Source organism: Lynx rufus, unplaced genomic scaffold, assembly GCF_022079265.1.
Source record: "Lynx rufus isolate CCGP_SWC_20201006 ecotype Redwood Valley unplaced genomic scaffold, mLynRuf1.p SCAF_12, whole genome shotgun sequence".
NCBI classification, from domain to species: domain Eukaryota; kingdom Metazoa; phylum Chordata; class Mammalia; order Carnivora; family Felidae; genus Lynx; species Lynx rufus.
In genome coordinates this window covers 48,487,757-48,505,069 of record NW_025814826.1, presented here as the reverse complement: position 1 = coordinate 48,505,069, position 17,313 = coordinate 48,487,757, and the positions used below count along the sequence as shown (strand labels likewise).

The following is a 17,313-nucleotide window of genomic DNA, read 5'->3' as shown; positions in this document are numbered from 1 at the left end:
CAAAGGAATGAGTTGGAAAAGGATGGGAGAGAGGAGATAACCAAGCTCCAGGATGAATGGAGAGGGACGGCAGCCTCTCTCCCGCTGCACCAGTTCACCGTTTAAGAACGCACCTCTGGAGACCGGGGGCACAATATTGGTTATGCTGCTGCTGGGGACGCGGATGGCAGGAAGGCTGCCGGGTACACATCCAGGCTGCAGAGTCCCATCGCCTGTGGCACTGAGTTTCCCCAGATCTGTACCTTTGCACTAGAATCTCTTGCCTCCCCATCAAATGTCTTTCCCTCCATTTCCATACACATGTCACCGCTCCTCAAGACCTAGGTAGGTTCTTTATATCAGTCAGGCCTTCCTCTCCCACCTGGCTCCTATAGTAGTCTTTTAGTTATTCAGAATTATGATTCTTTCTGAGCAAGTCCTGTCTTCCCAAATAGTCTATGAACTTCTTGCAAGAAAATTGTGATTCTTATTCAGCTTGGTATCTTCAAACCAAGTGGAACAAAGCATGAACTGCTGACCATCAGGAACAGTTATAACCTGCTGTCATTGTGGGGCTTTATAAGAAGACAGTAGGGAGGAGTGCTCAGATGATAAAGAGGAAGCCACCCCTATTGTATAAGAGGAAAGCAGTAATTTTGTGCAGGATGGGGACAGGACTCAAAACAAAAGAAAATACATACATACACTCAAAGCTTCTAACATGTTAATAAATTCCAGATGAAGAATCTTTATTATTTAATTCAGTTTAAGAAAGAAAATTCCAGGGGCGCCTGGGTGGCTCAGTCCGTTAAGCATCCAACTTCACCTCAGGTCGTGATCTCACCGTTCATGGGTTAAAGCCTTACGTTGGGCTCTGTGCTGATAGTTCAGAGCCTGGAGCCTGCTTCGGATTCTGTGTCTCCCTCTCCCTCTGCTCCTCCCCTGCTCATGCTCTGTCTCTCTGTCTCTGTCTCTGTCTCTCTCAAAAATAAATAAACATTAAAAAAATTTTTTAAAGAAAATTCTACTGCCCTTCACTGCATTGAGTTTTAGGAATAATTGTTTTCTGTTACTGAACATGCATCATGGTGGTGATACCCATTTTAACTGTATCAAGGATTACAACCAGCAGATCCCAGGAAATAGTTCAATGTAGAGACCACCAATACTATTTTTTAAATTAATTAATTAATTAATTAATTAATTTTGAGAGAGAGAGAGCATGCATACAAGCAGGGGAGGGACAGAGAGAGAATCCCAAGCAGGCTCCATGCTGTCAGCGCAGAATCTGACGCGGGGCTGGAAGTCACGAACCATGAGCTCATGACCTGAGTCAAAATCAAGGAGTCAGCTGCTTAATGGACTGAGCCACCCGGGCGTCCCAAGGCTACCAGAACTTTATGTTTGATTCTGTCCCTGAATTTCTGTTTAGTTTTGTTCAAGCCCCTTATTTATTTTTTAGACACATTGTTTATGTAAAGAAGGAACAGCCAAGATATGAAGAAAGAAAAAACTCATATTTTAAAAGAAAGACAAGGGGTCATTTTCATGATACAGAACGTTTTGGAATATATGAAGGGTAAGCTTGATTTGCCTCAAATTACCGCTGGAGGAAAGAAAACTGCAGCTTACCCTTCTTGCCAATGGGCCCGGTCTTGCCAATGTTGCCCTGGTCTCCTGCATCACCCAGCTCCCCCTTAATTCCTGAAAAGCAAAGCATGTGTCATCTTTACATCCTAAGGTTTTAAATTCCCTTTGAAGATGTGGCTAGTACATGATATCCGCTTGAAGGAAATACAAAAAGCATACTCTTCTGTCTGTGGTATGGAACATATATCCTATGTTTTATTATCTATCTTAATAGCATTGTAGTGTATATATGAAAACTAAATGTGGGTAAGAATGAAAATCCTGGACCCAATGGTATTGAAATGTTTACTGATACGATATTCCTAAAAGGTCTATAGCAGAGGATGTCTAATCTAGAGGTCAAATAAGGGGCTGAGTGGAAGAATTCTTGAGTTTTATTCTAATTCTGTTCCTTTCTAGATCCTTTTGGGCTTCACTTGGGAATTCTGTTTCCTCCCTATTTCAAAACAAGATTTGACTATCTTAGCCATTTTTAAGAAGGGGAGAGAATGTATAATCGTAAAACTTCATGATCAAGGGGACATCAGAGATTGCCCTACTTTTTACCCCCCAAAAATATGATCGGGATCATGATTTCCTCCAAAATTATCAGTTTTGTTTTTTTTCTACGATGACCTAAAAAACATTTACCAGTAATAAAGCTGTATAATTTTGCAACTGATTGTACATAATTATAGAATATTATACATATTTATAGAATAGCAAGAGTATAAATCAGCATTTCTCAAATTGAGGTTTCCAAATCTTGTGAGTCTTTTCTTCTCTTTAACTTGCTAAAGATTTTGAAGTCAGTGGTCTAGGGCCACCACCTTGTAACAGTTGATGGAGAATATGTCCAGTGCTTGGAAGACACATGCTTAGACACCACAATCCAGAAGCTATGTATTGGTGAAGCTACTCTTGGCGTTATGAGTAAAAACACTCCCTAATGGCCTTTGTGTCATTGTCATCTTCTTTGGCCCTGTTCCTCCCACTCCATCGTCTACTGACAGATCTTAGAAAGGTGAGTAAGCCAATGGATCAGTCAACTCTTTCTGTTCTTCTCATCCCCCTCCTTACACTCTAGGTCAGCCAAAAGGAGTTGCTTAGCAGTGGATTCTGAGAAAAGACACAGCTATGAACCCAGCTGTGTTTCTAAAACTCGTGGTTTCTTAGATATTTCTGGAGACTGCTCCTCCCTAGGTCTCCTGGAATATCCCACCCCTGCTCATCCTAAGGAGGCAGCCTGAGAAATGTGTGGTGACTTATTGACAGCCACTGTCATAGGAGCTCTCTGGTAGCGAGTACATTCATATCTGAAGTACCTTTCATTCATCTTTGGAGCCAAGAGTGTTCCAAAAGCTGCCAATCTCCAGGACAAGGCCAGTAGAGAGAGGAAAGCAATTCTAATATTACAGTGTCACATTCACATCATTGCACTTACCTTTCGGGCCCATGCGTCCCACTTTTCCATGTTTCCCCTCCTCTCCTGGATCTCCCTTTTCACCATCATCTCCTTTGGAAACGGAAAATGAATGAGTGGAGCAGCTCGAATAATAACATAGCACATCCTCCCCAGGATACGGTGGTGAACATGGTTGGAATCCATTCCTCAGCCAAGGGCTTGCCTTATAACTCTGATGTGACTATGTTCATGGGCCCACATAGACTGGACAGTCAGGGAAAGAGAGGACACTTCTGGTATCTTTACTCTTTCACTTTTTGCACGCTGTTGGGGGAGGTCATTAAAGGGATGTGACCACCCATTGACTTCTGAACCAGACCCAGGAAATCAGTTAAAAGCTACTCACCCCTTTCCCTATCTTGCAATGTATGACCACCATTCCCACAGTGGGAGCCATTTCAAGGATGCAGCTTTGACAGAGTGAGGTGTTGTTGAGACCATCTGGCAGGTATATGTGACTGAACCCTGAAAAGGCATCTATATAAACTTGAGATTCTGGTAGGCAGGTGTGGAAACTTTCTTGTCTTACCACCACTGAAGACAAGCCTCATATGTCACTTCCCTTGCTGATTCACATCACCACCTACCAATCTGGAGTGGTCTGCCTCTTTCCTTCGTCTCCCCTTGCTCTCAGTATAGGTAGGATAGGAGGGCAGTTTCAAATTTTTCCCAAGAAATTCTCAAGTTTGCAAACCTAGCTAACTTTATGTTTGAAGAAATGTCTTTGCTGGTGAATTCCTGAGAAGTTTGCAAATCTTTTTTTTTAATGTTTATTTATTTTTGAGAGAGAGAATGTGCATGAGTGGGGTAGGGGCAGAGAGAGAGAGGCAGAGAGGGAATCCCAAGCAGGCTCCACACTGTCCGTGTAGAGTCAGATGTGGAACTCGATCTTACAAACCATGATATCATAACTTAAGTCCAAATCAAGAGTTGGATGCTTAACCAACTGAGCCACCCACGCTCCCCTCTTTTTTTTTTTTAACTGAAGTATAGTTGACAATTTTATGTTAGTTTCAGGTACACAAGTCTGATCTGACAAGTCTGTAGGTCATGTTACGCTTGCCACAAGTGTAGCTACCATCTATCACCATACAAACTATTACAATACCATGGACTATATTCCTTATGCTGTACCTTTCATCTCTGTGATTTATTCATTTCATGACTGGAAGCCTGTATCTCCTATTCCCCTTCACCCATTTTTCCCATCTCCCCACCTCCTTTCCTTCTGGGAACTACCAGTTAGTTCTCCATATTTACATCTGTTTCTGCTTTTTGTTTGCTCATTTATTTTGCTTTTTAGGTTCTACATTTAAGTAAAATCATATGGTATTTGTCTTTTTCTGTCTGACTTATTTTACTTAACATAATTCTCTCTAGGTCTATCCATGTTGTTGCAAATGGCAGGATCTCACTCTTACTTATGGCTGAGTAATATTCCAGTGTGTGTGTGTGTGTGTGTGTATCATATCTGGCATGACAAGTCTTTATTTTTATAGTGAATTTGGCCAGTTCTGGAAGCATGTACATGTTCAAACGTGTATATTGATGTGTAATACATATATAAATAATATTCTATACTTATATATAATTACCTAAATATATACAAATTATAAAATATATAAATTATAACTTATACTTTGTAAACTCTTACTCTCGGACTGCATGTTTGAGAGACCCCAAGTAGTAGGCATAGACCAGGAAGCTAAGAATAGAAGACAGGTAGGAAACAGGAACAGCTGCAAAGCAGTTCTGTGTGGGCAGCAACTATCTTTTTTTTTTTAACGTTTATTATTTATTGAGAGACAGAGCATGAGCATGGGAGGGGCAGAGAGAAGAGGAGACACAGAATACAAAGCAGGCTCCAGGCTCTTAGCTGTTCACACAGAGCCCGATGTGGGGCTCGAACTCACAAACCAAAAGATCATGACCTGAGCTGAAGTCGGACCCTTAACCGACTGAGCCACCCAGGTGGGCAGCAACTATCTTAGTCATAGGTGGATCTAGCTCTCACACCCCATCTAGTCAAGGACAGAATGAGTGTTTTAATGAAAAGTGTCCTGGACCATGAATCAGGAGCCCTGGGTTCGAAGGTCATGTTAGTCTCTGATGGGTTGAGCAACCCTTCAAAAGTCAGTGATAGAGTTTATTGGCTTTAGAATAAGGCAGATCTGGACTTTATCACTTGACCACTCATTATCTGGAGAAAGTTAGGTATGTGACGTCCCTTTCTGAGTCTCGATTTCCCCCCATACAAATTGAGCTAATAATGCCTACAAAACAAGGGCCCTTATAAGAACTTTAATAAGATAAAATACATAAAAGACCTGGAACATAATCTGTTCTTAGCAATGGTGGATATTGTTATTCTTTATATCTCAGTGTCCTCATCCTTAATGTGGACTTAATACCTGCCTTCCCTACCTCTCTCAGTTATTTTAGCATCAACAAGGTAAGTATGCAATTGTGCTTTGAAAATAAAGAACACAACACACGCGATATTATGACCAGCTACCTGAATTATCACCACAGCAATCTCAGGATATGAAGGAGTCCTGTCCGTCACTAATGGAAAGAAGTAGATTAAAAAAAAAAAAACTTCTAAGGACAAAAGTGAAGCTCCTCAGATTAGACAGTTTGGGAGAGAGAAAGTTGAGATGTCATTTACTTGTCCAGAAAAAGCATGCTCAGCCATTCTCTATGTTTTCCTGACAGCAGAACGTAAATATTTTAAATGAAAGCTTAAGTCAAGTATGGAACCGTTGGATTTCCAGGTCAAAAAGCCAAGTATGGAACGGTTGGATTTCCAGGTCATGAGATGGGTCAAGCATTAAAACACTTCCCACGTGAAGCTCTAAAATCTCCTTCCGGGGAAGCTTTCAAAAAAGAACACACAGATGATTTGTGTGATCAGACCAGAGGGGTGAAGTGGATGGACAAAGTGGCATTTCTTTAGATAAAGTTAGTAGCCAATGTTTATTGAGTTATTATATGTATGCCAGCACTGTTGATCATCATACCAATTCTAGGAGGTGAAAACTATTATTGTGCCATTTTTTGAATGGAAAAATAGACTCAGTGAGGTTAAGTTCCTTGCCTAGTGTCATAGAGCTTGTGGATGGCAGAGCTAGGATTCAACATGTGTATTTCTGTGCCTCCAGATCCCTCCCAGATCCCTCCATTTATCCCTTCCAATCCAGGATTCTGTGACCCTTAGCAAATTGTGGATTTTAAATAATTTGATATTGTGTCAAATTTTTCAGGGAGAAAAAGGGGAGATGCAGAAAGAATGGCTGTTTTTGTTCCTTTTTAAAAAAAGAAACAGTGGGGAAGAAAACAAACAAACAAACAAACAAAAAAACCAGCCAAGCATCTCAATGACTTAATCCACAGGGAATGTATCCTTGAGGTAGTTCAGTATAATTGAGACCTGGCTTTGCCACTCACTAGCTGACAGAGCTTGGGACGTCCTTGACCTTTGTTGAGCCTTGATTCACTGATTTGGAGAATGGACAAAATACTATCTTCTGCAGAGCTTCAGAGGGTTTTAGTAAAGGTAAAATTAGGAAAGTATTTTCCTTCAGGAAGCCCTTTCTAACACTTTCAGGCTGGGCTAAATCCTCCCTTTAATTACCTTCATTGTTGAAAATATCACTGTATCCTGAGTCCATTTTTCTGTGTTATTCCTTACACTCATCTGTGACCTGTGGGATGGCTGGGGTTATGGGTGATTTATTCTAGCATCTTCATAAATTAACACATTGTTTGTGTCTGGTGCCTAATAAATACAGTTGAGCTGGATATATTTTGTGAGCCATAAAACATTTTACAAGTGTAATGATAGTGTTTATTGAATACTATGGGCCAAAGGGTACCTAGCACTTGATATACATCTTATCATTTGGCCTCTACAACAACTTTGAGATGGATATTATTCTTAGCTCCATTCTACAGGTGAAGAAATGGGTCAAAGAAAGGTTAAGTAACTTCCTAGGGTCACAGAGCTTGTAAGTAATAAAGCCAGGATTCAAACCAGGGCAGTTGCCTTCAGAGCCCATGTTCTTAACAAACTGTCTGATTGGGAACACATTCTTGTTAACATTTCTGGGTTTCGGATTGCTATTCTGTACAATGGGACCAAAGATACGTGTCCTGCTCACCAAAAGGTGAGATCAAAGGCAGGGATGTATGTGAAACACTTTTTGAATCATGCAACCACAAAAATTATTGGTGCCATTATTACTTCTCCTTCTTTTCCACCTTCCTCTGAGCTTTCCCATTCGTTTTCAAGCAAGTATCTAACTGAAAGCAGCCAGATGAGGGACTTAGTCATCTACTGCTCCCTGGTGGCTCCTGATGGAGACCTGGGAGGGTGAAAATAGGATTATTATTCTTCTGACCTGTGTGCCTGCATCCCAGCCCGGTGCTGAGCAGGCTGCTGGCAGAGATGAAGTAAACAACTCGTGCCCTTGCCTTCAGCTTGAACCCTGGGTTCATTTGATCTTTGAGACTTGCTTTAATGAGAACAGAAGAGAGGTATAAAAGCAAGCTTTGGAAAGGATCCCCCACATGGCTCACAGTTGTCTGCTTTCATCCTCTTGGCAATATTTCATTGGATTAGTAGTGCAATTTAGACTTTCTTTTTTCCTTTTAAAAATAGCTACTTCCATTTTAAAATGAAATGAGAAGCTATCAATTGAAATGAACTAATTTCAATTTTACAAAAATGATTTGTTTCGGCCCCCCCAGGCCGCCAGCTTGCTGTGATAATCTCTCCACCAGAATTCCAGCAGAGCGCACAGCTGACTAATTTTTCTTAGGGAAAGGGAAAGTTTTTTTTTCCCCCAACAAGCAAAAAAGTCTTTAAAAATTAAAGTCTAGTTTGAGTTGAAACTGCTGAACCTAGGTCAGTACCCCCTGCTCAAAGGAAGCAATTATTAAACATTAGTGAATTGGTTTTGGAAATGCTAAAGAAAAATCACTAGAAGCTGAACTTTTCCCACTGCCAAAATAGTCTTATGGACTAGGAGGAGGTTGTTAGCAATCCTCCTCCTGATCAGCCTTTGAATTGAGTGCAGGAGGTGGTATGGGGTGCTTTATTAACGGGGCCAGCACTCTTCTCTAAAATATATCCCTCTCGTCTCTACCTACACCTTCTTGCCAATTACATTCTCGTTCTTGGAAAGCTCTGTTGTCATATCGATTATTCCCTGGACCTCTCCTATACACCACATATCTTGGTACAGTCATAAAATGGACTATCTCCCAGTACTTTTACCTCCTGGATCACCACCTCATCCTTTTACCGAAATATTCAGCCATCCTTGGGACCTACTACTTTTGCTTTCTCCCCAGTCCCTCTGTTTATCAGTCCCTCTGTGCCTTTACTTATCTCCCCATTAATCCTGAATTCTTTCAACTCAGTCACTCCTAACACAGCTCTCCCTAAGGCAAAGGGACTGCCCTCCTTTGGTGAAGAGAGCTCTGGGACAAATTCTATCATTTTTCTGAATCCCAGTGCCATCCATTAAATGGAGAAAATAATCGTTACTTCATAGGATTGTTGTAGACTAATGGAGACAATGCATGAAAAGTGTGCAGCACAGTGCCTGGTGCTTGGCAAACTCATCTGTTCTTCTTTTAACAAGAATAGAAGGGAGGTGTAAGAATGATTAGCATCATCATCATCATCACCACCAGAAATGACATTTCTTTTAAACCTTCCTTTGTATTCACTACCTCAATCCTTATCCTACAATCATCACTTACTTTTTTACTTAACTATGTGTGCTAAGTAAATTTTCACACAATTAAAGATAAATGGAAATAGATATATGCCCATTACTGAGGTTTAACAATTAACATGTTGTCATTGCTTCATCTATGTATTTTTACTGATTTTTTTTAAAAAAGTATATAACGGACATCACGACATATCTTCCTTAAATACTTCAGCAGGTCTCTAAAAGGTAGGAACATTCTCCTGTGTACACATAATATCATTATGTCAATCTTAAATTTTAATTGACTACCGGGATTTGCTAAAGCCATCTTTATAGAGTTCTGTGGCCTCGTTTATCTTGAGCCTGTACTACTGTGCTGCATATAAACTCATAAAAAGAGGTGAGCCCTTAGAAAGAAAGACAGACATTCAGAGGAATAAACTTAGGTTCACTGAAAACAAATCATGACAAAAATTCCATTTTTAATTCTGAAAGGACTCCTAATAAATCAAGAAACTGTCATGACCAGAGTGGCTGGGAGAAGACACATTTCCATTGGTCATTCACAGAAGACTGCAGTCCCTGTGAGGCTGGGAGGATATATTGATAAAATCCATGGGCTTCATTCTTACAGATCTTGAATTCAATTTCTAATTATATCCCTTTGTGTGTGTGGTATTTAACCTCTCAAAGTTTCTGTCTTGTCTGTAAACGGAAATAAATAGAGTAACTACCTGTTTAGTCTCCCGAATTGAGGGCTGTTTCCTTATGCTGAAACACATGATATTTTTCTTTCATTTCAATAGCTTTGTGATGGAAATTGCAGGTAGAGGAAGAAATCAGTACAAAGGTTTCTTATTTCCTTTTTCCCCTATCCAGTGTATTGCCAGGTTATGTCTAGTGTTACCTGCCCATTCCTTGAAGGTGGGATTTTTCAGCTCTCCAAATGGCCTCATATCCTAGGACTGGCAACAAACACTCGGATAACAGGAACCAACAGGAGAAGGTGATCTGTAATTTAAAATCAGGCTTCTGCAAGCATGGCTCACTGACCCTCAAAGATAGTGGTCATAAACTGTGGAGAGATTACAGACCCTTGGTGACATTTCATCACAGCTCTCTTTCCCCATTTCAGACATGGAGGGGGTTTTCTTCATATTTCTTTTAATGAAAGCAGAAAAAATGAGCAAGCATAGTTTTTAAAGGAAGAATGTCGTGTAGACATTACTTTGCATCTTCACTGCCATGAGGCAACTTATCTGTGGGTCAAGGGAGACCCAGACCTTGGCCATCTTGGCTTAAGAAGAACAGCAAAAATAATAATAATAATAATAAAATACTATGTTCCTCATGAATGGAAAAACATCTTTCCATGACAGTAGGGCAGGGGTCCTCTAAGAGATTTTTCTGAGCTCCTCCCTAACATTATCTCACCCAGTTATAAAGAATGTGCATGAAATAAGACCATCCTTGTAAAACAATTAACATCTTTCCCAATACATTTAAAGCATTTGCAAAATGTTTATTTTGGTCCTACAGTCGGGATATGATTACAAAAGAACTAAGTTCATTTTAGTCCATAGGAAGCTGCCTGCCTCTAAGGAGAAAAGCTGTCCAAGGGACAATCTTCTGTGGAAGAAAGCAGCTCTTAACCAAGATACAATTTGGCAAGGGTCTCAGCCTTCAGAACCACAGGTCTTTGGAAGCTTGGTGCAATGGGAAGAATAGGAGTTTTATAGCCTGTTATGGGCTGAATTGTTTCCTCATCTCCAAAATTCATATCGGAGCCCTTCAAGTTGAAGCCCTACTCCCAGTACTTTAGAAGGCAAATGTATTTAGACATAAGGCCTTTAACGAGATGAGTAAGTTAAATTCTGGCTGTTTGGGCAGTCCTAATCCAATCTGGCAGTGTCCTTATGAGAAGAGGAAATTTGGACATACAAAAGGATACAAGGACAAATGTAAAAAAAAAAAAATCCCTGCAAAGGCCAAGTGAGGACACAGTGAGAAGGCGGCCATCTGCAAGCCAAGGAGAGAGGTCTTAGCTAAGAGAGACCAAATTTGTCAACAACTTGACCTTGGCCTTTCAGCCTCCAGAACGGCAAGACAATGACTTCCTGATGTTTAAGCCACTCAGTTTGTGGTATTTTGTTATGGTAGCCCTAGCAGACTAATTCATAGTCACAGAGACCTGGGCTCAACTCCTACATCTCCACTTAACAGCGCTTTCATATTATGCTAAATAAGTATAGCGCGTACTCTCTCTGCTTCAGTTTCCTAAACTAGAAAGTTGAGATAGTTACATTTTTCTTACACGGAGTTGCTTGAAGATTAAACGATATTATGGATGGCAAATTTCACAGAGGATACCTGTGCATTGAGTGTGCCCTTAATGATCCACTAAATGTTGAGTGTATAGTGGGGATCTCTTGCTTTTACCTTCCTGGTATCTTCTTCTGTGCTTCTAGTACCGGTCCCACAAATTTCCATAGGAAACCACGCTTGCTTATTCTACGTCCATGTGTTTTAAACCTAACCCACAGTGATTGGTTCAGCAATGGACATGTGACTCACCAAGAGCCAGTGAGTCTCAATTCGTAGATAAGTCTCCTCAACAACTCAAGCAGTTATAACTTTCAAAAATGGAGGCTTGCTCTTTCTGCAAGGGTTGCAGAGAGGATAAACTACTATTGAAATATGTGAATCTATTTGACCATCACGAAGGGAGAAGCTTCTTTAAAGTGAAGTCATTATTGAGGAAAGCAGAAGCAAGGTATGAAGACTGAGTCCTGAGCACCTCACTCCGGACTGGATATAGTGCAGCTTGAATCCCTCCCTGTTACATGAGTCTATAAATTCCCCTTCTCTCCTCTGCTTGTTTGACTAACCAGTTTAAGTTTACTTCCTTACTAATGTAAGGAAACTTATGTGTCTACTAGACACAGATCAGGACAAAAGGGCCTTCCTATGAGGAAATCAAAACCTCAGGAGAAGATAGGCATATAATTACTGTGATAAATGCTAGAAGAGGAGCTGTTATGGGAGCACAATGGAGGAAACACCTGCCTTTACCTGCTTACACCTGAAACTCTCCCCTATTCTTTCTCCGGAAGAAATGGGATCCCTTGCACTGGGCTCCACCAGAATAAATTCATAACTTAAGTGAAAAAATAAGATAAAATACAAATTTGTCATTATATGAGGGCAGGCTGTTACTACACTGTTCTCATCAATAAAAGTTCATGTGGATTTTTATTTTCCATCCAAACCATGCATCCTGTGGGTTCCGCTCACATGTCACGTCCTTTCCCCAGGAGTCTTCTTGGTACAGACTTTCTTGCTGCCATCTCCCTCTTTAACTGTCAGGATCATCTCATTTTCTGAAGGGAACACCCCTCCTACTTCAAAGCATCCACCACACTGTGTCACATGATGGGACAGGTCAGGGATATGCACTATATTCTCTGTATCCCTAGCACTTGGCACAGCGTCTCAGATGTAATGGGTGCTTTCTCAACAAAGGTTTTCAAAAGAAAGGGAATAACACCCTTAAAGTTAAGATAGATAAATGTGAGCTTAATGAGAATACAGTTAAATACATTAGTAATTGATTGAAATGTCATTCTCTCAAATGGCTGATTAATGAATTGACTTGAGTCAGCTGAGAAAGGTCTGTGTGATGGCTTGTAATCTAGGAAGGCAGCCAGACTGGCTCTACTACTCTCTCCACCCCATATTTTTGTCCCCTCTTCTTTTTTTTTTTTTTTTAAGTTTATTCATTTATTTTGAGAGAGAGAAAGAGAGTAAGTGCATGCACATAAGCGGGGTAGAGGCAGAGAGAGAGGGGAAGAGAGAGAATCCCAAGAGGCTGAACTCATGAACCATGAGATCATGACCTGAGCTGAAATCAAGAGTCAGAGCCCAACCGACTGAGACACCCAGGCATCCCTGTTCCCTCTTCTAATTTGCCCGTGTCTCCCAGTGTTGCCACCATGCTCTAATCTCCCAGGCTCAGTACCCAGATTGGCTTTGGCTATTCCTCCTTCCTAACTTCCACCTTGAGTCTTACTTTTTCTCACATGTGTCCTTTCTTTTTCTTCCTAACACTACTGCCATCATTCTACCTCTTCCTGTCCTCATATAATCCCTATTCCTTGTGGGTGGTCCCTAAATGGTCTGCATGGTGTCTTATTCACCAGTGACTCCAAGGGCCTAGAATAGTGTCTATTCAATGAATAATTGTTTAAATACTGGTTTCCTTAGATCTGAACTTCACTTTTTCAAACCATCTTGCAGACTAATCTTTATAAAATAGCATTTTCATTATAAAACTGCCCCATTCAAAACATTTCAGCAGTTCCTCTGTGTTTATAGGCCAAGCCCAAACTAGTTAGTCTAGCATTTGGACTTTCACAGACTGGCATCGGTGGAAATTTCTGGTGTTATTTTCTGTCATTGAGTTGCATAACCTTCTATTCCTGTTCAACTTGGTTATTCATTTTTTTTATTAAAATGTCTTTCAATTCATGCCTCCATTGAGTGCCACACACTTTTCTCTCTGTTTGAAGTTCGTCTCTTCAGAGGAAAAAAACACAGATGTCATAAAAGAAAAGCAAAACATATATGACCATATGAGAAATTAAAAGTTTTTATATGATAAAAGATGCCTCGTAAATATATACAGTTTATAAACAAATATATGACAGACAAGGGAAAAAAATCAAGCACTAAGATACAGAAAATGATTGATATTCTTAACATGCAAAAAGCCTTTGCAAAAAGATAGTAAGTGAAATAAAAAGATGATCTAAAAATATAAGTAATAAATGGTAGATGAAAAGTGCCCATACTATTAGTCAGAACAATAGTACATATGGAAATGTCTTTATGGTACTTTGCCTTTAGATTTAGTAATAATCTAAAAAGACTAGTAGCATCAAACGATGCCACAGATGCGGAGAGCACTCAGTCATTGCTTCTGGCAACATCAATTGCTACACCATTTCTGGAAGCTAGTCTGTCAATAAGGATTAAAATAAAGAATCCAAACCATCTATTTTACCTTAGGGAACCTATTTTATGGGAATAACTGTAAGAACTAAAAACTACTTGTAAGAACGTGTGTGTGTGTGTATTTATGTATATGAAAACACTTGTTTGCTGTGGCAAAAACAAAAACCATAAACCATCTGAAAGTTTGTCATCATGGAACTGATGAAAATACAAGGAGAAATACTGTGCAGTTACTAAAAATAATGAGTTAGAGCGAGACCTCTGGAGAAAGCACGAGCTCCATGTTATAGTATATAAAGAATGTCTCTTGGAGAGTCACATGCATATGATCTTACTTAGAAGAAAGAATAATAAACAGAAAAAATATAGAGAAAAGTGCCAATACCAAGCTCTTAATGATGACTACATGGGAGAAGTGGGTCTGGAAAAGGAAGAGTGACAGTGAAATGTGAAATCATTAGTTTTTTCTTTACACATCTTTATTCTGCATATATTTATACATGCTATATGTTTAACAAGCATAAAATACTCTTTCAATTTAAAAAATAAATCATTAATAATATAAAGAAACTATGGCCCTTCTCTCCCTTTGTAAATTTTACCCATCAGTCTGTCTCAAATTCTAAATTCTCTGAATCTATTGATAGAATTATTTCCTTGGTAATTCACCATCTGCTTCCCTGTTACTACTCTATAATTGCTGCCTTGGAGTATTATTTTAAAATGCACTGTTATTTAACTTTTTGTGTTAATGTCAACTCCTTAATTGGAGTGTAAGTTCCTTGTGACGAGGGCAGATATTTTACACTTTGCTCTCAAGAGCTGCTCAAAACTTCACAATTTGCTCACTCATTCTTGAACAAATATTTATGGAGTCTCTACCAACTACTAAGTCCTGTGTTGAGTCCTAGGCATACGGCACGGTCTCAGACTAGACATGATCTAAGCCTAAAAGTTTGGTTGGAAGGAGACACCAAACAAAGTCTTCTAAATGTCATGAGTATTACGAAAGGGAAATTGTCATGTGTGTTGTTGGCACCTAACAGGGTGTGATTTTGAAAAGATCGGTGATATGGGAGTAAGGAGATTTGGCTTTTATTAAACTCTACTGCTCTCTCCTCAGATGACAAGATAATGTGTCAAATAAGGAAACAGAAAAGAAGTGCTTTTTCTATATTAATATGCTAAGTAATGCAAGGAAATAACATATATAAGGACATATAATTAAGTTATCTAATAACAATATCAATGTCAGTAATGATAACAACTGTGTTTACTGGGGGCTTCCTGTGATCCAACCCAGGTCGTTGACGTGCATGACCGTGATATCAACCAGTTCTTTTATTGTGCCCCATCAGTTTCAGAGACCGAAAAACTTTATTCCTCCTTCAGCTCATTCCTGTGTGACCTGGCAAAGAAAAGCGAAGATTTCAAATATCCTGCAATATTTCCTACTTGGATTATAAAGCACCTCCTCTTGCTTTCAGGTTTACTTGATTTAAAAAGAATTACTACTTGGAACCTACAAGTCTTTTGTAGTCACTGCATGTCTGAGTAACAGGAAGAAAAAAACCCAACAACAACTAACATTGTACTTAATGAAAAATACAATATCAAGGTTTGTTGGGCAGGTTTCTTCTGCCTGCACATATCATTCACTATTAAAATTCATTCACAGCCATGTCAGTAGAAACAAATGCAAGGAGAAATCCCATCCATCCAGGACTAAGTGGCGAGTGCTTTTGCAATGCAGTGCGGTAGTTAGGAGTGGAAGATCTGGGATCTAAGGGCTCAGTTCAAGTCCTGGACCCATCACTGGCTCAGTGGCAACCCACTTAAATTGTACAAGTCTAAGTTGTTTATAAATCAGAGTAGTGAAATATCTCCCTCACAGTGTTGTTGAGGGGAGTAATGTGATAATTCACATGAAGGGTCAAACGGCGCCTGGAATGAGGTGAGCACTGGAGACATTTATAACAGTATCATCCAATAGCCACCTAGAATTTCTAGCCAGTAGAAATTAAAGGGATGCAAAGAAGAGGCCAAGGGCAAGCAGTGCCTCTTTTAGCCCATTCCTTGGCTGTGCAGATTTGCAACTCCCTGGCTGAAGTGTATTTTTGCTTCCAGAGATTTATGCCACTGGCATTGAAACGTTCACAACACTCTGTAGATGTAACATACAACATTCTGTCTAAAATTCTTTTCAGTACAAAGTGGGGCAGAAACTAATTTGAAGAAAAAGAGTAGCATTGTAAGTAATAACTGTGCGATTATATCCCAGCATCCCAATCCCTGGGCATCCCACCTATCTGTGAGAATGGTGGTGTCCTCCTCCCTGATGATTCCCCTAAATGAGACAAGTCACAAAAACCGTGAGTCAAGACAAATAGTGTGATTTGTTTTTGTAGAGAAGAAATGCCTAAAAAATGTTTGCGATATCTATTTTCAACTGCCTGCTGGACTTTTCCATCTGAATGTCCAGAGGCAGCCCAAACTGTTTAGAACTCATTATAACCTGCCAGTTTTGCTTCTGAAATCTCTCTTTAATCTCCCCCTCTCTTCTTATCCCAACAGCCCTCATTAATCTCTTGCTTTTAGTTCATATCCCACTGGGAGCTTCTCACATCCTTCAGTGTTTCAGTCTACCTTCAACCTTGCCAAGAGATTCATCTACCTGAAAAAAAAAATCTAAGTTGCTTCATTCTCCTACTCAGACTTCCAATGGCTCTTCTGGTTTAAACTATCATTTGGCTGGTCAGACCTGATACAATCTTACAACTTCTACAAAATAGCATGAAAACTGAAAAAAGAAAAAAAAAGAAGAAAGAAAACCCAAGGTATAATGAAAATTAGGTTAACAAAATGTAATGAGCTTCCATTTACAATGAAGCCATTGGAGCTAGAATAGGGAAAACATTCTGTGCTCTACTTTATTAAAAGATTGATTTTAATAAAAGGAGATGGAATAACACTTAGTTTCTCCTCCAGTGGACACCCCTGTTCCAAGAGTAAGTTGCCACTGACCAGAAAATTAAGTCAATAACTTTGTTGCATTAGTGATGCATTTTGACATGGCAGAGTACTATACCCTAACCTCCCACACCCACCCATGTTTCTAAATCCAAAAAGTAAGATAGGAAGGAATACAGGAGAACAGGGAGTAAGAGTGATGCATTTGGGAGATTCAGTTCTCAATAGAAAAGCCTTATAGGCAGGTGCAGAAACACCCTGGCATCAATGAATGCTGAGCATTTTAATTTTGCATACACTCATCTGTGCAGAGTTAAAATGTTAGAGAATCAGGAAGAGGGAGCAGGAGAAAGTTCCACATTGGCATGATTGGGTCACCTTCAAAACATACTAACATGATATTTCCTCCTTTGATCATGAGGAGACAAAATATAGAGACAGTTGAGATAGGGAGAGAGAGAGAGAGAGAGAGAGAGAGAGAGAGAGAGAGAAAGAAAGAAAGAGAAAGAGAGAGAGAGATTAATCAAAATGTCG

The 17,313-nt window shown here is 39.8% G+C and overlaps 1 protein-coding gene across 1 annotated transcript in view; it reads right to left on the bottom strand.

Moving 5' to 3' along the window:
- Positions 1-17,313, bottom strand: part of COLEC10 (collectin subfamily member 10) — a 36,606-nt gene that overhangs the window by 12,411 nt on the left and 6,882 nt on the right. Inside the window, exons 2-3 of the mRNA XM_047073819.1 lie at positions 3,053-3,124; positions 1,612-1,683 (exon numbers count right to left, since the gene is read on the bottom strand). Of these exons, the coding sequence (XP_046929775.1) occupies positions 1,612-1,683; positions 3,053-3,124 (144 nt within the window). The remainder of the gene's footprint in view (positions 1-1,611; positions 1,684-3,052; positions 3,125-17,313) is intronic.